Below are 17,620 nucleotides of genomic sequence, written 5' to 3'. Positions count from 1 at the left end.
GCGGCGCGCGGAGAACGCCGCGTGAGGGGCTCGCGCGCCTCCTCAGGAGAAGCGGCGCGCGGAGAACGCCGCGTGAGGGGCTCGCGCGCCTCCTGAGGGGAAGCGGCGCGCGGAGAACGCCGCGTGAGGGGCTCGCGCGCCTCCTCAGGAGAAGCGGCGCGCGGAGAACGCCGCGTGAGGGGCTCGCGCGCCTCCTCAGGAGAAGCGGCGCGCGGAGAACGCCGCGTGAGGGGCTCGCGCGCCTCCTGAGGGGAAGCGGCGCGTGCATCGCCATCCCTGAGGGCGATCCTTATCCCTGAGGGCGATCCCTGTCCCTGAGGCCGATCCTGTCCCTCCACCCCGCCCCGCGGCTCCGTCCCCCCCGAGCTGTGCTCCTCCCCACAGGCTCTCCCCTCCAGGTCGTCCTGTGCTTCCGCGTCGCCCGTGTCCCTCCCGCGCCCGGCCACATGCGCCCCAGGAACAGGGGCCTGGACATCCACCCATCGCCATCGCTGCCGCTTCCACACGCCTGGAATGCCGGACAACCCCGCTGTCCCCCAGCTCCCACCGCCAGGGGGGTGACGCCAGTTTCCGAGGTGTGGGGACTTCCCACCCCAGGGAGCCGCTGCCGCAAGGAAACACCGCAGGCTGTGGGGTTTGCATGTTTTAATGATGGTTTAGGAGAGATGTGGACAGATGTGATCTCGCCGGAGAGCCGGGAGCTGAGGCATTCGCCAGCCCACATGCACATGCTGGCCTGAGAGCAGCTGGGCACACGGTGCCGGGCCTGAGGGGCGCCAGGTGTGTGCACCCCACACCCTCCCAAAACCGGGGTTTTCCAGGGGCTGCCGCAGCAGACACTGTCATGGAGCACGAATAGGAACGGCACAGCGCTGCTCTCCCAGGAGAGAGCTGCTCGTGGAGAACAACAAATGCTGGGAGCCGGGACATGCAAGCAGTCCTGAAGGGCACTGGTCACGGTCACCTGGATGAAATCAGCGTTTGAGCCTTTCTCAGACCTCTCCGGCGTTTTCCATGGACTGCGGGCAGCCAGCAGATTTCAGCAGAAGCACAACGTGACTAACTCGTATGGAACATGCCACATGGGAGTTACCTGAAACCCAGAGTCCAGCGGGACCAGACCCTGCAGGACAACGCAGCCAGAACACCTGGGCCAGAAATTCTTCATGGATGACATGGAGGGATACAACTAGGACTAGCAACATTCTGCAATATGGTAAGTGTCTTCTAGAAACCCAGCAGTATCCTGGGTAAAAGCTCAGGAAAGAGAGTAAGACCTTTTCTATTGACCTTTTAGCTGAAATAAACTAGAAAACATTTATTGTTGTATATTCCTAAAAAAAGAAAGAAACGAAAGTCTCACAGGGGTTTGTGAGCATCACTTGCAAGGTGCACCCAAGGCTGAAATGCCCAGGCCTCAGCCACACATACACCCTCTACTCCACCTCGTAGCTAGTATTTTGGGCAAAACTTTAGGCACTGTGCTCTCTGTTCCTTTATCATTTACCTTCTGTGCTTTACTTTTTGGGGGCACTTTGAGAGAAGGTGGGAAATACACGTTTTACTCCAGAGCATGTTGCTTATTCCTGAAAAATTCAGCAAAAAGAGGATTCAAGTGTCCCTGAAACACTACCTCCCCCAAGCCCAGCTGGAAAGGCAGGGTATGAATAGCTGCATCGTCTGTAGTTGCGGCTCTTCCACCAAGCATTATCTGAATTTCCCTTTTGAGGAGAGGGATGGGTCTAGCACCCCAGGAAATGAGCATTCCTCAGCTCATCCTGACTGGGGAAACTTTCTGTTCTCGTCTGCCCTAGAGTTTATGAGAGCCCAGCTGTCACCTCAGGCACATCCTGGATGACAGAAATTGCTGTGAGGTCTTCCCACTGCTGGGCAAAAACCATGCAGTTTTTAAGCTCAGCTAAGATAACATGAAATTGTCAATGGAGATGTGGTGAGCTTTGCAAGCTGAGTAACAACCCTTAAGAGCCTACGTTTTACCTTCGTGAGTTACCATCACACTTCACCTGGACTGCAGTGGAATTCTGACACCTCTGCGCTATCATGACGTTAGAAAATCCAACCAGTCCTTCCCCCACACCCTTCTCCATGCTTATCACCCAGCCCCTTCCCATCAGGATTGTCTGCTGCATGAAGAACTCTGAAATCTCTGTTGCAAGCAGAGATGAGTACACCAAAATGCTAAGTTCTTCTGAGGAAGGCAGAAAATCACTTCCCATTATACACAGGCAGCTTGTAATCTCCACAATGTCTTGTTGTTTGTTTGTTATCTGGAACAGGAATCCGTCTCTTTCCATGACCATCTCTCCCAACCAGAGGGATGTGCTGGGCTCACACTGCAAATTCAGATACACTTCACAAGGTGGGAAACATGACAGGGATTTAGGTTATACTTGAAGCAGATGTTAGCTCTGAAATTCAGACATCTCAAGGAATTTAACCTCTCCTTCCCCTCAAAGCACCTGATTTCCCAGATGTGTGGCAAACAGGAATCTCTCTCCTGGTCTCCAAAACCTCACCCACCTTCCCCCTAGCTAAGATCAAGTTGTGGAGTGAGATTGCAGTATTTGTCAAATGGAGGAGAATAAAATCGGCTGGATCAAATGGGATTTGGGTAGAAAGATTTCAGGTTCAAGCCTCAATTAAATCATGAAGGTGAAGTCTGAGAGAAAAGCCTAAATTCACTGCAGTGCCTCAGAAGAAACTGGGATCAGGTTTCTGCTACTTGAAGCACTCAGCACAAAAGTGATGCTAGAAATCCTCCAGCCTGCTGGTGAGCTCCGAGGGGGTCTCTACCTCTTTTAAGCAGAATCCAACTGCCTCAGACTGGGACAGACACTGATTCAAATCTCAGTAGGAAAAGGGATAGCTATAAATAAAGAAAATCGCCTTCCTTGCTTGGGTTAACTCACCGCCTGCAGTTCAGCACCCTTTTGCCAGCCACTGCCTGGGTGTTCAGCCAACCAGCTTGGGAAATGACCTAAGGAAACTTCTTGGTGTTCCTGGTTTTAGGCACCAGGAGAGCTTGCTCCTTTCTATGTAACAGAGCAGGAACAAAGGAAAGGAGTCACCTATTTGGAGCCGAGCTAAGGCACTAATGATGCAGTAGGTGAGGAAAGAATAAACACAGCGGGAGGAGGACAACTCCATCGTTCTCTTCACTCAATTCCCTTAAAAAACCCAATGTTATCTCTATATAAAAGGAGGAGCTAATACAGCATTACAGTATCCCTGCTGGGGTTTCATTTTAAGGTTGTTTTGTTGTACTCCCAGAGAGATTTGTTTCAGGTATCAAAGTCACAGGAGCTGTTTCTAAAGTGGATTTTGGTGAATGCAGGCAGAGATATCTGAGCAGCTCTGGCTCATCACAGCTCTGTGAGGATGCCTTTTTGTTGTTTTTCCCTGTGGTCTCCCAGAAAATATGAAGCCTGTCTCTATCACTTTTTGGCATGTTACTGAGATAAGCCACCAAACTGTGCTGACCCGAGGGGTGCAGTCTCTCCCTGTTCACAGCAGTGGCAGTTGTGTTGTCATCACAGCTTGATGAAGATCGATGATGACTGGTTCATCTTCTGCCCAGTGTCGTTGAGGGGGAAAACGCTGGAGATGGCTACATCCACAATTCCTTGGCAGAGCTCTGCATACAGCTTCCTAAGAGATGAGAGACAGAGAGAGAGAATCAGATATCCAGGCAGGACAAACCAGCAGAACCCTGGCCAATTTTTCATGCAGAAATGCATTTTCCCAGCAGGATCTACAAGATGTGCTATTCCCATTACAAGGAGTTTCAGGGTGGCAAACAGGAGGAGAGCAGTATCTCTTCTACCTCCTCCCTGTTTACACCAACAAATACCTTCTTTTTCCACAGTGGTAATTCCCAAGATGGCTCCCTTTCACAAAGGACCACAAAACCCATTATCTATGTTTACAGCCAGGTCAGGCTTCTGAGCAGAGGCTCCAGACCCTCAGCCCCCAGATTTGAGTCTCCACAAGATGCAGAAGGGCAGAAAACATCTCAGGGCTCCCTGCACCAGCCTTCCAACTCTTGGAGTTGGGATTTATCGCACCAGACGCTGTTCACACAGGAATGTGCCCCAGAGGGACTGCTCTGATGCGTTCCTGGTTGGGTGAAAAGCTGTGCTGGGGTACAGCTGTACACATCAGCTGGTGACCAGGCACAGGGGCTTCACAGGACCCTCAGATGTGTGGGATGTGTTTCACCATGGCACAGCTCATGTACAGCAGGATTACGGAGAAGAGAGACAAGGTGTTTGAGACGAGTTAACAACTTCATTTTCTGCTGGAAGAAATGCATGTGTAACCTCCCTGAACCTGCTGGCATCTGGGACATATTTAGTACCACAGCTGTTTTTCCCAGGATTAACAATGTCTTTTACTCCATGCCACTGGGGCTATGTTACAGTAAGATGTTTCTTCAGCTCCTGGGAATGTTTTTGCTTACAGCAGCCATTTTTTTTTTTCCTCTTTAAATGGGAGCTGTGTGATACAAGTGCTATAAATAAGAATAACCCTGAACAGGAGAAGTCACAAATAGCCAAAACCTACCTCACCTGTTTTCAATTTTCCAAGTTCCCAACAAAGTCCTTGCTCTTCCAAGAGGCACAAAACAAACAGGGCACTGCTGCAATCCAAATCCACCCAGCAATAGCCAAATTCTACCCTTACAGCAAGACAAGGAGGTGCAAGGCAGTAATGCCTGATGCTTGTTGTGAACGGGGCATCCCTGGACACAGAAAGCTCCCCAAGCCCTAGCCCTGAAAAAGCTGCTGAACAGGCTGTCTGGTAGGTTTGACCTGCATGTTTTGTCTGCTGTTAGTGATGATCTCACTTAATTTAATCAACATCTAATCTGATCAAATTCTAATGCAGTGATGTGCAGCCTGTTCTGTTTTGCTGTTTTGTTTTTTTAATATGATACAGATGCTCACTTAGCAAAAATTTCTGGTCTCCTGCAGCTGTGTCAGTCACGTAATACAGCACCTCCTGCTGTGCCTGCACAGAGATGTTCATGGCCAGGGCTGTTTGGCTGTTCCAGCCTCCCTGTGGCTGCTGGAAGAAGCTATAATCCAATCTCTGTGATACCAAAAGGGTTAATTCAATTTTTACTGTGCCCGTGAACTCTTAGCAGAGGAACAAGGCATGCAAAATCTGCTTTCCCAGCAAGGATGGCTGGAAGGTAAGAAGACATCTGGCTCAGGAATGCAGGCACAGCCAAAGCAAGGACTTAATCCGGGAACCTGGGGACGGATTTTTGGTAATGGGCAAATGGTAACATGCATGTAGTGACTGTGTATAAGCAAGACACTTGTAAAATCACATGGACACATCAGGTCGGGAGTTATCCCCCGTGTGACCTGCATAAATGATGCCCTTCTTAACACTAAATTGGTGATAAGAATTTGGTAACAGAGATTTGGTAACGTCTGCAGCATCCACAGTGTGCTCTGCGGTCCTGCTGCCTGCAAATTTAGTCACTCACTTCCAGCTGCTGCCCTTAATACTACTCATTTAACGTGTTCATACAAAGAGCAGCCACCAGTGGCTTCACAAGAGAGACTGAGAAAAAAATCTGACTCCCAAAGCATTAAATCTCCAAACATAGCTTTGACCCAAGAGTAATAAAAATGACCCAAGTTATATTCAAACCCATTTGTTCAAAATCCCAGGTTAGTGCCCCATGTCACATGGGAAAGAAGCTGGGGGGATACCAAACACAGAGACAAGAGTAACGAACACAAACTGACTGGAACTTAGAGCAGAGTCCAGTGTTAGCCTGAAAAACTCCCTTGCCATCCACCTTCTTTCACCTTTTTCACTCGGAGCTGGGACATAAGCCATGTTCTGGGACATAAGGGTGTTACAGAAACTGTTCTACTCACTGGGCACATGCTGGGGCCCCGTTGACTTCTATTAGCCAGACCTTCAGCTCCTCATCCACCATGAAGTCAAAGCCAAAGAGCTGGAAGCTCTGGTAGTGAAGATGCTTCGTGCTGATTGCAGGCTCTATACACATAAGGCAGCTTCTGTGAAGGGAAAACCAGAAACTCGGGGTTAAGGCTGCTGTGGACACGTGCGTGGCAGAGTTATGCGAGATGGGCTGCCCTGGAATCACCCCACATTACAAGTTATGTCCAACGCATGCCTTGGTAACCAGGTCCCTGCAAGCGAGATCCCGTGACCGTGACAATCCATGTGGAGACACCCCTGAGTTAACTCACAAAGAGCTGGAGAGCAGCATCCTCCCGCACGGCTGGGTCAGGCAAGCTGAAAACCGTGATGTGCAATGCCACAACGAGGTGCAGCAGGTCCCCAGGGAACTGCCACTGGATGCTCATCTGCCTTCAAGTCCCTCAAAGACTATGCCACATCTTTTTTGTGCAATTAACAGCAATGGGGTACCGGCAAAGCAAATTCCTTCATGAAGGCCTGCTTTGTCGAGACCTGGATTCTCTGCAGCACCCAGCTCTCTCTCCAGGCACTTTCTATGCCCAGGAAGGAACTGGCTGTCAAGGACTGAGTAAGATGACCCAGGCAAAAGCCATGTGCTGCTCCTGGCTGATGGTGGGGGAAGCATCCAGAGTCCGCACACTTGAGTCCAGCTTCACTTCCCCTCTATCATCTCTATGCCTTTTTTAAGCTCAGCCTCTCCCAGCCCTGTCTTTTGACCTGTTCTCTTCCCTTTTCACTCTTTCTCCAGCCACAGCTGGCAAAACGCAGAGACATGGACACATACCATTGAACCAACAACACCCACGGAGGTGCCTTTTCACTGAGCAGTGACAGGGGGGTATTTATGGCCTTATCTTAAATTGATGCAGTTGAAACCCTTCCCTTCTTGCTCTCAGCTTCCCCAGCTGTGTCCCCACGCACTCCCTGTCCCTGAAGGGTTATGCTCTCCTAGGCAGCTGGCTACCTTATTATGTGTTTGATTTGCAGTAAGATGCTATTCTCAAGCGTTGTGTTCAGGGCATCCATCAGATACTGGTTGAACTCCTCGAAGAACATTTCATTCCCTTCCTCATACCGCCCGTAGTTTTTGGAATATTCCTTCTGAATGCAGTGATTGGTCAAGTGGCAGGTTTTGTCCTGGAAATTAGCACTGTTATATGGTTCGGAAGAGGTCCGCAGGACACCCTCTCTGTAGAGGTAGATATTATATTGATGATCCACGAGAACCCAGCTCCTGGGGGACAGGAGAACAAACTCTAGTCTCAGAGGCTCAGAAAGAAACAGCATGAAAAAGAAAACTGGTATTACAAAGGCAGGAAAGGTTACCTGATGTCAAACTTGCGGTGCCCTGGCTCTAAAAGCAGAGGATTCTCCAGGTATTTCTGAATCACATGCACTTGTCCTTGCTCGTCAATGAAGTCCAGGAGCTCTGCAGCCTCTGAAGAAATCAGGATCCCTTCCCCTGGCACAGAAAGTTGAAGACAAAATTAGGTAGAGGATCCTTCTAGCTTTGCTGGAGCTTTTTCAGGCCCCAAGTGCACCGTGGCTCAGTAGCCCAAAAGGCGACGTGCAAGAACCAATGGCCCCAGGGTCAGCCAGAGCCCAAGCAATGTCAGTGTCACTCCATGGGAATGCATCTGTGGAGGGATCTCTTTCTGGCCATGCCACGGGCCTCTGGCTCCCCAGAAACCAGGTCTAATGCAAATGGGCACCAAGGGAATCTGACACAGCACAGGGCACCTCTGTCAGGGGGAGGCTCTTGAGGTGTGAGGAGATGCACAGCAGACAGGGACCTGGGCAAGCAGTGAGGCAGCTGCTTGGCTTGGGGGCATTTTGCTTTCTTTTGCGTCTCTTTTTTAGTTCCTGTCTAGGCTTGGCAGGGGTAGGAGGGTGTGGTGGTGCTTGTATTTGGCACTTGACAAAATTTGGTTTTGTTTTTCCCTGGTTTTCAGCAGTTTATAGAGAACAGGGGGCTTGGCACATTTTCTGTAAAGATTTTTGTCTTTCTTTTTTATTTGGGGAGGGAGGCTTGTGGGTTTCTTTTTGCCAGACTCCAGACTCTTTCCCTGTCTGGCTTCTCTGGCTCCCAGAGGCAGTCACACATGCACACTTGTGCAGTGTTACCCTGCTCACTGAGTTCATTTAAGTTATTATTAAAATCATTGTTGAATAAGGAAAAGTACTATTTTAAATTGTTCATCCGTGCACTCAGTGTTCCTGTTGTGGAAGCTCTTCATTAAAGAAATGAACTGTGCCTTTTAAATGCTCCCACATTTTGGCTGAAGCTGTCACTGTTCATTTCTTGCAAGAGTCCAAATAGGAAACTTCTGTTGCAGAGCACTGAAGAGAGACCACTTTCCTTCTGGGATTTCATAAAGGAATGGCATGGTGCCATGAGGGATAAGCCAGCTGAGGTAAAGTTATCAAACACTCCTCTGGCACTATGCCTGTTTTTGAGGCATTAGTTAACTTTCTGGACTAAACCTCATGACTCAGTCTTAATTTTGTGCTGAGTGCTTTTGAGGAAATACTGGGCAAAAAACTCCATTCTTCAAGGAGGTATCAAAGGGGTTATAGAGGTTTGGAGCACAGGCAGGGTTTGGCAGGATCATCCCATGAAAAATGCTCCTGCAGGTACTCCCACTGCTCCATCTTCTGCTCAGCTTTCCAGCCTTACTGACCTCCCATTCGTCTCAGCACCCTCCACTGAAAGCAAGTCTGTCATCAAAGTATCTTTTCTTACCCATGCCTTATGTAGGGGGCAAGACTTTTTAGTCTCGTGATCGCAGCAGAGCAAGGCAGAACCTTGCACTGGCACAACTGTGCACTGGGGGAAGGAGGGAAACAACATCCCTAAGCCAGCAAAGCCGCTGCAGTGGGAGATCAGCAGGCACCTGTTCCACACTGCACAGATGGTGAACCAAGGGGAGGATCAGTTTAACTCTGCACCCAGGCACCAACTCAGTGAGGCAGCAAAGCAAAGCAGCTTACGTGGGGCAGCTGTCCCTGCTCTCAAAGAAAACACCAAAACCTCCAGCCACAGTTGCAAACCCTTAAAACGTTTGAGTCAGGGCATCCTAAACCTTGAATTTTCCTGTTACTGGATGACCAAGCTTCTGTTAGACCTGTCCCAAGACGGAGGCTGTGCCTGAGCTGCATGAACAAGCTTTCTTCTTCATCAGAAGTGATCCCCAGATGTATAAAACTTCCCTCTAGAAGATTACCATGAGACTCTGCTTTCCACTTTAATTTGCAGCAGCACAGTGATGAATACAAAAGGCTGCTCTGCTTTAGAGCAGAAAAGATGGGGTCACACTTGCATGAAGTAGCTGAAGAGTCTGGACCTGCTCAGCCTGCAGCAGACCACAGCAACTGCCTTTTCAAATGCCCAGATGGATTTTTTTTGCCAGTTTACCACAAAGAAACACGTTCTCACAGTGGCATAACAAAAGGACTCATCTCTCCTTCATTCCTGATGAAAATAAGGATACTTTTCCAATGCTGCTTGGTGATACAGCCAAGAGAGCAGAACAGAGAGGGAAGCCAGCGTGAAGGACAGTTTTATCATGCAACCTTCCTGCAGCCAGCTCTGGCTTTCACATTCTCTTTGCGCAAGGCTGCATCCAAAGTGACCCTGCAAATACGAGTGGGCTTGTTCTCTCTGAAAAGACCGGGTCCTTCCTCAGGCTGGGCCCTGCTGCACACATGGCAAGGTAAATTTTTAAACACAGCCATTCTAATAATGTGCCCATGAAAACATCATAACTGACAGAGAGCACAGTTATCAAAGCACTGCATTTACAGCTGTGTCCAGCTACTTCAGAGCTCGTTATTTCTGTAGAGTGAGTGATGGAATTGACCCTGGAACAAGGAAGAACACACTACCACTTGGGTATCTATTGACTTTTTCAGATTAAATGGACAGACAGACACTGCATTGCTTGTCTTTGCTCCTTGCCCTTGAAGGCCGCAGTCCTGCCTGCTGACCTCCTCCCTGTATGCTGTTCTGCTGCCTCTAACCTGCTCTGCACATTCCCCTCCACTGCTGTCCCTGCCCCCTTGTCCCTGCAGCACGTTCCCCCATTTTGCGGTGCACGTGTGGAGAAGCATGGGCCCTTTCACTGCCATGCCCGTCCTCGGTGGCACGCGCACACCACACGGCTTGGCTGGCACGGTGAGTGAAGCCCCTCACAGACACAGCACAAATCAGCGTGGCTCAGGCGAGCCCTGTAACTCTACAGATCACGTGAAGAGTGAGAATTAACGAGACGCAGCTCCTGGTGCTGGAGAATGAACCTTTGGCGCCAGCCGAGGACTTGGCGATCCACACGTTGCCCTCGTTGCCTTCCCGCCGCCTGTTGTAAGCTGCCAGGAACACTTCCCGCTCATCCGTCCTTGAGTTGTTTATGAGATGGCGGATTCCATTCTGTGCTGGAGCCACGGGGGTCTTCAAGTTTGTTGGGTAAATCACATACGACTCGGGGAACCATGTGCAGGACTCCGAGAGCTCGGGACTTGTCTTGATGAGCCTGGGTGAAGAGAGACAGGCTGTTAACCTCCAGAGTGTCCTCACCTGCACAGGGATCATTTAATAAGGAAAAATCATCATTAACTGGGCTCTTTTGCTTTATGATGAATGGCAACTTACGGATTGTCTGCGCTAAATTATCCTGTTTTCCTCAGACCCTTGAAATTAGGGTTTTCCTACAGATATCACGGCAACCCCAGCCCACAGCAAAGCACTACTCTTTGAACCAAAACCTGCAAACTCTCATTTAACCTTTTATTGACACCATGGATATCACGTAACTAACAGCTGAGAAGTTTCCACCTAACTAAAGCTTGTGGTGCGTTCCCCGCATCATCTCTGCACAAGGGAACGGAGGAGGTATTTTTGCTGACACAGCTCAGGGCAGGAAGGATGCTGTGATCACAGCTGGAAAAAGGGAAGCCAGAGCAGTAATGCACTCTGTGCTGGTGCTTAGCCCTCGATCCCATTCCCACGGAGATCAGACCGGGTGTCCCTGCTGGGTATGACGACCACTGGGAAGCCACAGAAAGCAAGGGCACAGCTACATGTTTCACATCCCAAGGTGTCTGGGATCCCTGGAGCACATCCCTTCTACCAGTAATGTCTGGAGACAGCAGCAAATTCCTGTTAGCAGAGCTCAGGCCTGTTTCCTTTCAAAGTCAAGAGAGCTGCCTGCCTCTCCACATGCCTGTGCTTTACTTAAGGACAAAAGTAGAGCTCATGAGGTGCTGACTCTCTCTGTGCATTTGTGCCTCTCTGTTGAGATGGCAGTGAGTCAGGGGCACTTTGGGAGCCCTGAGGAATGTCATTTGTTGTCCTGTGGGCTCCTACGTAGCTTGATGCATGGTTGACCCTACAGTTAAAAAGGTCAGCCAAGCTGCAGGATATAAGAACAGGTGTGCAATTTTAGCATGCTAGGTAACAGGCTAAAGAGAAATCCATCCACTTGAAGAGTGCTGTTAAGTGCTTGTTTAAAAATACTCTACCACTTTCTGACAAAGACCATCACCACTGCCAGGAAAGTAACTGGGAAAAGGCTCTTTGCAGAGGAAGGAGAGGCCGTGGATCAGCACACGCAGTCTGCAGGACTGCATCAGTGAGAGGCAGCGCAGACTGTAACAGGCACTCAAATTGCTGAAGGAGAACCAAGAGCTCTGACATAAAGATACTCCAGTGGGAGCAGAGTTTGCACGGGGGCGAGGGTTATCTACAATGAAAGATCATCCGCATCTCCCCAGGAGACCCTGGCATGGCAGGTCAAGCAGAAATAACTCCCAGAGCTCTTCCTGGAGATGTCTCCAAGCATTTGTTTGACCAACGAATCTCATTAGCTAAAGGCACATTAGCGTCTCTTCTCTGTACAAAACAGAGAATAAAAGAAGAAGGTTTTAATTAAATGTCTGCAAGGAAGAAGAGCAGATATGTTTGTGTTTCTTTTTCCTTTTGATTTGGCTCTAATCTGATTCAATGCACTCTATAGTTTCAAGTAGATACAACTCAGTGGAAATGGCATTTCCCCGAGGTTACAGAGAGGCCTTTGTGCACACAAACAGCTCCAGAGACCAGCCCAGGAGTCTAAAGACAGCACATGCTAGGACATTCCCAGAGCAGCTGTTCTGTGAAACACCCTCCAAACAGGTTCAACACTCAACAAGGGTTAGAAGAGAAGCTTCTGTCAAGCCCATCTAACATTTCAGAGAATTTCTTACTTCACCAGAGATGCTTTGCGGCACAGCTTGTCTGCTCCCCTGTAGTAATTCACCAGCTGCACAAGTCCAGGTTCATGGCCTAAGGAGGGGAAACAGAGGTCAGACAAACTTCTCAGTGAATAAAGACAAAACAGCTGCTTGGTGCAAAGGGCCTGTGCAGTAGGGGGTAAAATATTGAAGCTGTTTCCTTGCCCTGCATTACAGAAAACAGGTTGTGAACTGGTACTGTGCTTTCTTTCATTTAGTTACAAAAAAACCCATGCAGTTACCCACTTGTTTTTACTCTGACACATCCATTCTGCAAAGGGAAGCAATTTTTCCCTAATTCACACTCAGAACTGGCAGCACTACTCAAAAGTGTTCTCCATCTGCTGGTGTAAGCTTTTGAAGAACCAAGATTTCAGTTACTCCTAAATATGAGTGGAGGATGCAGGGAAACACACCATGACACACAGACAACAGCTTACCAAAGGGCCTTTTTTCTTTGTCATGTGCAACAGGATTCCCTCTTGGGCCTGATACCACAAAAAAATGGGAAACATTGAAAGACTTGGAGTCTTGCTCGTTTCTAGCAGTTTGCAACAAGACCCACTGGATACCTGGGGTGAGAAGGAACCTCTGGGAGCCTCTGTTCCAACCTCTTGTTCAAAGTCTGAGTATCTCTAAAGACAGATACTGACTTCTCTAAGTCCTTGTCCCAGTGCTTGGCTGCCAGCCTGTGTCCCCTTGACTATTCTGGTGGCCCCTCCTGGAGCAAACATTACCTTAAGCATCAGACAGCTGCAAGATCACAGAGAGTAAATATATATATTTTCAGCCTGAAAGTCACTTTCCTGACCTGGGTCATTTTATTCACAAATCTTTAAATATAAAATAGCAGAAAAGCATCCTGCAGAAAGGATCTGTAACTTCAGGCACTTCAGTGTGCAGCCAGCACAGGTTTTTTACTGAAAAGAAAACAGTAAAACCCCTCAAATTTTCTTCTGTTTCCAGTTTATCCTGAGGAGACACATCCTCTCTAGCAATGCTCCTGAGCATTGCCATGGAGCAGCAGGCTGCAGTATAGAGTTGAGTGGCCAGCAAAGAGGGACTTCAAGGCAAGAGGGGAAACTTCTGGGGCACATTGTGAGGCCTGCAGCACGCGTTTAGTGGGATTAAAAAGCTGCCAAGGCACTGACCAAAGTGGCAATCCTCTCCTGACCAGCAGGGCACAGAGCCCAGCATCCCCTCTGCAGCCTCGTCCTCCTTTCCATCCCCTCAGCACAAACTGCTTTTTTGCTAGATGTGGACACAGCATAAGGGTACAATCCCCCAGGAATTAGGGTATCAGTGAGAGCTACAGAGGTCCCTGCAGCTGGGCAGAAGCAGTGGTGCATGCTGACAGTCCCCACTTCTCTCCATGATCCAGCTCAGGCCCCGAGTAATGCAAATCCCTACAGTTCCCCGAATTAATGTCTGCTAACACCGAGTAGAACCCTCAGGAAAACCAAGCCAGCTTTGATGCAACAGTTGCTCAGGAAGACGAACCAAAGAAGATAGAGCTTTTTGGAAAATGCACCAAAATAACCATGTTATTTTTGGTCTGAATCTACTGATTTCAGGCAACCAGTTCCTGCTATAGGAGGATGGTTTAAAGAAGCCAGTGCCAAAGCATGGCCCCTCTCCTCGGGTTGGCTGTGAGAAATGGTTTGAGTTGTTGGGCATTCCATGGCAGCATCTGCTGAAGGGCTCAGGGAAGCCCTTCCATCACCCCAGGACATTTTTGGAGGATGGAAGGGGTTAGTTAGAGATGGCCACAAGCTGGATGTGCTGTGCATGCCCACTCTCATCAAAGATCTGCACTCGTTCCGCAATGAGGCCTGATGCTCACAGGCCCTCCACGCTGGGCAAGTTAAAGCACAGGTCTGCCTGCTGTGCCTGCTGCCACAGGATGCTGTGTGAGCATCCTCACTGCCCCAGGCTCTGCTGGTGTTTCCCTGCCTGCTGCAGACACCCTGACACCGGGAGGTGACCAGATGGCATTGCCATGTGATGGGGACTTTCCACTCACGAGTGTGGAGGAGATGAGGGAGAGGTGCTGGAGCTGGCGACTTGCAAATTGAAAAGAGCAGTCAGAGATGGGTCTCTGCTGCAAGAAAGGAGCTGCAAAGCCATCCTGCACCAGAGCTGCTGGAGTGACGGAGCTCTGCCTGTTCTGATGTTTCTGCAGCCAGAAGCAGTGCTGCAAAATCACCTCAGAAAGAAAGAAACCAGGGCCAAGATGACAGTGCATCCCCGCTGCCTGCCACGCCCTGCAACTCTGCCAGTGCCTGGCTTGGCTCTCCCTGCTTGTGGGCACTCTCCCTCCCTGCTCCTGGGCTCTGCACCATCCAGCGGGGCAGAGCGCCAGGGCGGCTGTGCCGTGGGACAGAAGCATGCACGGCAGGCAGGGGACAAGCCTGCACAGGGCAGCTCCCTGTGCGTTCGCAGGGTGACAGCAGGAATAAAGGTGGCCCTACACACACAGGGCCTCTGGAACTACCCACACCCTGCTCCGGGCACGAACTAGTGCCATACCCCTCACCAAGCCCTGCAGAGGCACACCCACACCAGCCTCAGCTCTGGAGTGAAGGTTTGAACGTGCCTGGCTTAGACCTGTTCTGCCTCCTGTGTCAAACAGCAGAAACGCCCCCATAACCCCGCAGCGAGCACCAGGCAGGGGATGAGGATGACTCCGGAACCACCGCGACCCCACAAAGGCACGGGGCTTGTCTGAGGTCCCCGCAGCGGTGCAAACAGCCCGGAGGGCACTGCTGCAGGGCAAGGGATGCAGGGGATGCACCAGAGGGGGAGCCGGGATCCTGAGCTCTGCCACATGTCACAGGGGGGCGACCCTTGTGTCCCCCTACTCCGTCCCTCCCACTCCTTTACCGCAGCACAGGCCACAAGCTGTGCGGGGGTGTTTTGGGGAGCACTGCTGAAATCACTCTCCGGGAGCTTGGGAAGGGCATCCTTGGAGCCCCGGCTGGCGTCAGCGGGGCCCGCAGAGAGCCCTGCCGGGGGCCGGCTGTCCGGAGAGCCCGCGGTGCCCGAGCTTTGTTCGGGCACCGGCGGCCGGGGCGGCCGGCGAGCCGCGGGCACAGCGACAACGACGGGGCGGGGAGCGGGGCGGGCGGGCGGCGCCTCCCGAACCGCGGGGCTCTGCCCGTGCCCGCTGCGGCGGCCGCGGGGACGCTGCCGGGCGGCGGGGGACACCGGGGAGGGCGCGGCCACGGCCGCGGACCGGAGGGGACCGGGGAGCGGCCGGGCCCTGCTGCCGGCGGGGGCGGGCGCGGGGAGGACCCTTACCCAGCCTGCCGAACGGGAGCCGGTTCCTCTCGCCCAGCATCAGGTTGAAGCGGGGGTTGTCCCTGCGGAGGCGCCGCCACTGCCCGCTGGCCAGCAGCAGCCGGCTCACCTCGGTGTACACGCTGCTGCCCTCGTCCCGCACCACGAAGGTGTACATGGCGGCGGGCCGGGGGAAGGCGCTCCCCGCCCTACCCCCGGCGGCTCATGGGCCCCGCCGCAGCCCAGGCAGGGCCCTGCGCCGCCGCCGCCGCCCGGCCCGGCTCCGCATGGCCGGGGCCGCCCACCGCCCGAGAGCCTGCCCGGGCGGGGACTGACCCGGAACCAGAACCGCCCTCCTGATCCCGAGATCCTGATCCTGATCCCGCTACTGCTCCTCCCCGCCCCGTAACGCCGTGCAGCCGCCGGGGCGGGGCCCTGCGCCCGCTGGGGGCCGGGCCAGCCGCTCCCGGTTTGACACCACCGACCGGCGTCTGTCACCGGCCCCGCCGCTCACGGTGTGACACCAGCCGGCATGTGTCACCGACCGGCATCTATCACCAGCCCCGCCGCTCCCGGTGTGACACCGGCCCGTATCTGCCACTGGCCCCGCCGCTCCCGGTGTGACACCCGCCCGCATCTGTCACCGGCCCCGCCGCTCCCGGTGTGACACCGGCCCGTATCTGCCACCGGCCCCGCCGCTCCCGGTGTGACACCGGCCCGTATCTGCCACCGGCCCCGCCGCTCCCGGTGTGACACCGGCCCGCATCTGTCACCGGCCCCGCCGCTCCCGGTGTGACACCGGCCCGTATCTGTCACCGGCCCCGCCGCTCCCGGTGTGACGCCGGCCCGTATCTGCCACCGGCCCCGCCGCTCCCGGTGTGACGCCGGCCCGTATCTGCCACCGGCCCCGCCGCTCCCGGTGTGACACCGGCCCGTATCTGCCACCGGCCCCGCCGCTCCCGGTGTGACACCGGCCCGTATCTGCCACCGGCCCCGCCGCTCCCGGTGTGACACCGGCCCGTATCTGCCACCGGCCCCGCCGCTCCCGGTGTGACTCTGGGCGGGGTGTCCTCTGTCGCCCAGCGCAGGCTCGGTGCCTGCAGGCACCGGTCCCCTCCGGTGCTCCAGGGCCCTGGGGGATGCTCAGCCTCGCTCCCTGTGGGTGCCCGCTGCAGGGCTCGGACACCCAGCCGTGGGTGTCGGTGCTGTGCACAGGAGTCCCGAGGCTGCAGCTCAGCTCTGAGCCAGTAGATCTCCTTCCTAACCCATTTGACTCTTCATATCACTTATCTTCTCCTACATTACTACGCAATTTGGTCTTTCTGGTTATAGAAAGGTCACCTTGTTGTAACCATCACTTCAGTCTTCCTCACAAACAAGCTTGCAGCAGACCAAAGATAACTCAAAACCCGAAAGTCAGATTTCCTCCCCATCACAAATAAGGTTTTGTCATAACAAACCTATCAATTATGAAAATTCTGAGGTTTTGAGTTGGTTAATGTCCTGGTTTTCCTATAGACACTGTATGGGTAATGAGATCAGCATTGCATACTCTATCTGGTTGCTATAAATCATGATATATTTCCAAGAAATAACATTTTGCTGAAGGAAACACAGACGGGTCATGACCTGCACATTGCCTTTTCTTTTTTTCACAGCACATGGTAAGGTGTTAAGTGATTTATGGATGGAAAAAATTTTAATTTAAAAAATAGCTGCTGTCTTATAGCCGCCAAAAAAACCCCCAAATTCTCCAGGCAGCTTATTTCGCTAGGAGGGGCTCTTGGACCTGGGATGACATGTGCCTCAGCATCGGTTTTCAAATGCATCCTCAGCGTGTGTTCTCTTCATAGTGTTGTGCGTGGTTTAGCTTAAAACACATCACAGAGCACCTGGGACTCAGATCCTGAAGCCATGCCCTCTTCCCAGTTTGGGTACGGGCTGTTTAACAGGATTCCAAATGTATGGGTAATTCCAACTGATAGATATTTTGTTGGCTCATCTGTGTTTTTTGTATAATTTAGTACAAGGGGCAAAGATATTCCATAAAGTTAAGATCAATCTGTTAGACCAATAAGCAGAATGA

The 17,620-nt window shown here is 52.0% G+C and overlaps 1 protein-coding gene across 1 annotated transcript; it reads right to left on the bottom strand.

Annotated features, from left to right (window-relative positions):
- Positions 1-628: 628 nt before the first annotated feature.
- TTL (tubulin tyrosine ligase) lies at positions 629-15,803 on the bottom strand. The gene is made up of 7 exons (XM_040060889.2): positions 15,556-15,803; positions 12,229-12,307; positions 10,285-10,517; positions 7,315-7,450; positions 6,953-7,222; positions 5,919-6,062; positions 629-3,669 (listed from the first exon to the last, which is right to left on the bottom strand). Exons 1-7 carry the CDS (start codon positions 15,710-15,712, stop codon positions 3,552-3,554), a joined length of 1,137 nt encoding a protein of 378 aa, XP_039916823.1. The 5' UTR covers positions 15,713-15,803; the 3' UTR covers positions 629-3,551.
- Between the last annotated feature and the right edge of the window lie 1,817 nt (positions 15,804-17,620).

Source organism: Hirundo rustica, chromosome 3, assembly GCF_015227805.2.
Source record: "Hirundo rustica isolate bHirRus1 chromosome 3, bHirRus1.pri.v3, whole genome shotgun sequence".
Classification (NCBI taxonomy): Eukaryota; Metazoa; Chordata; class Aves; order Passeriformes; family Hirundinidae; genus Hirundo; species Hirundo rustica.
The sequence above is the reverse complement of the archived record's forward strand: the minus strand, read 5'-3'. Positions and strand labels throughout refer to the sequence as shown.

Bases quoted from the DNA above. Each gene is read 5' to 3' on its own strand.
- TTL (XM_040060889.2), bottom strand. From the start codon at position 15,712: ATGTACACCTTCGTGGTGCGGGACGAGGGCAGCAGCGTGTACACCGAG. The intron at 12,308-15,555 runs GTAAGGGTCCTC...TCCCCTCCTTAG, and splicing joins GCTCCCGTTCGGCAGGCTGG to GCCATGAACCTGGACTTGTG. The intron at 7,451-10,284 runs GTTCATTCTCCA...TTTCTGTGCCAG, and splicing joins GTCCTCGGCTGGCGCCAAAG to GGGAAGGGATCCTGATTTCT.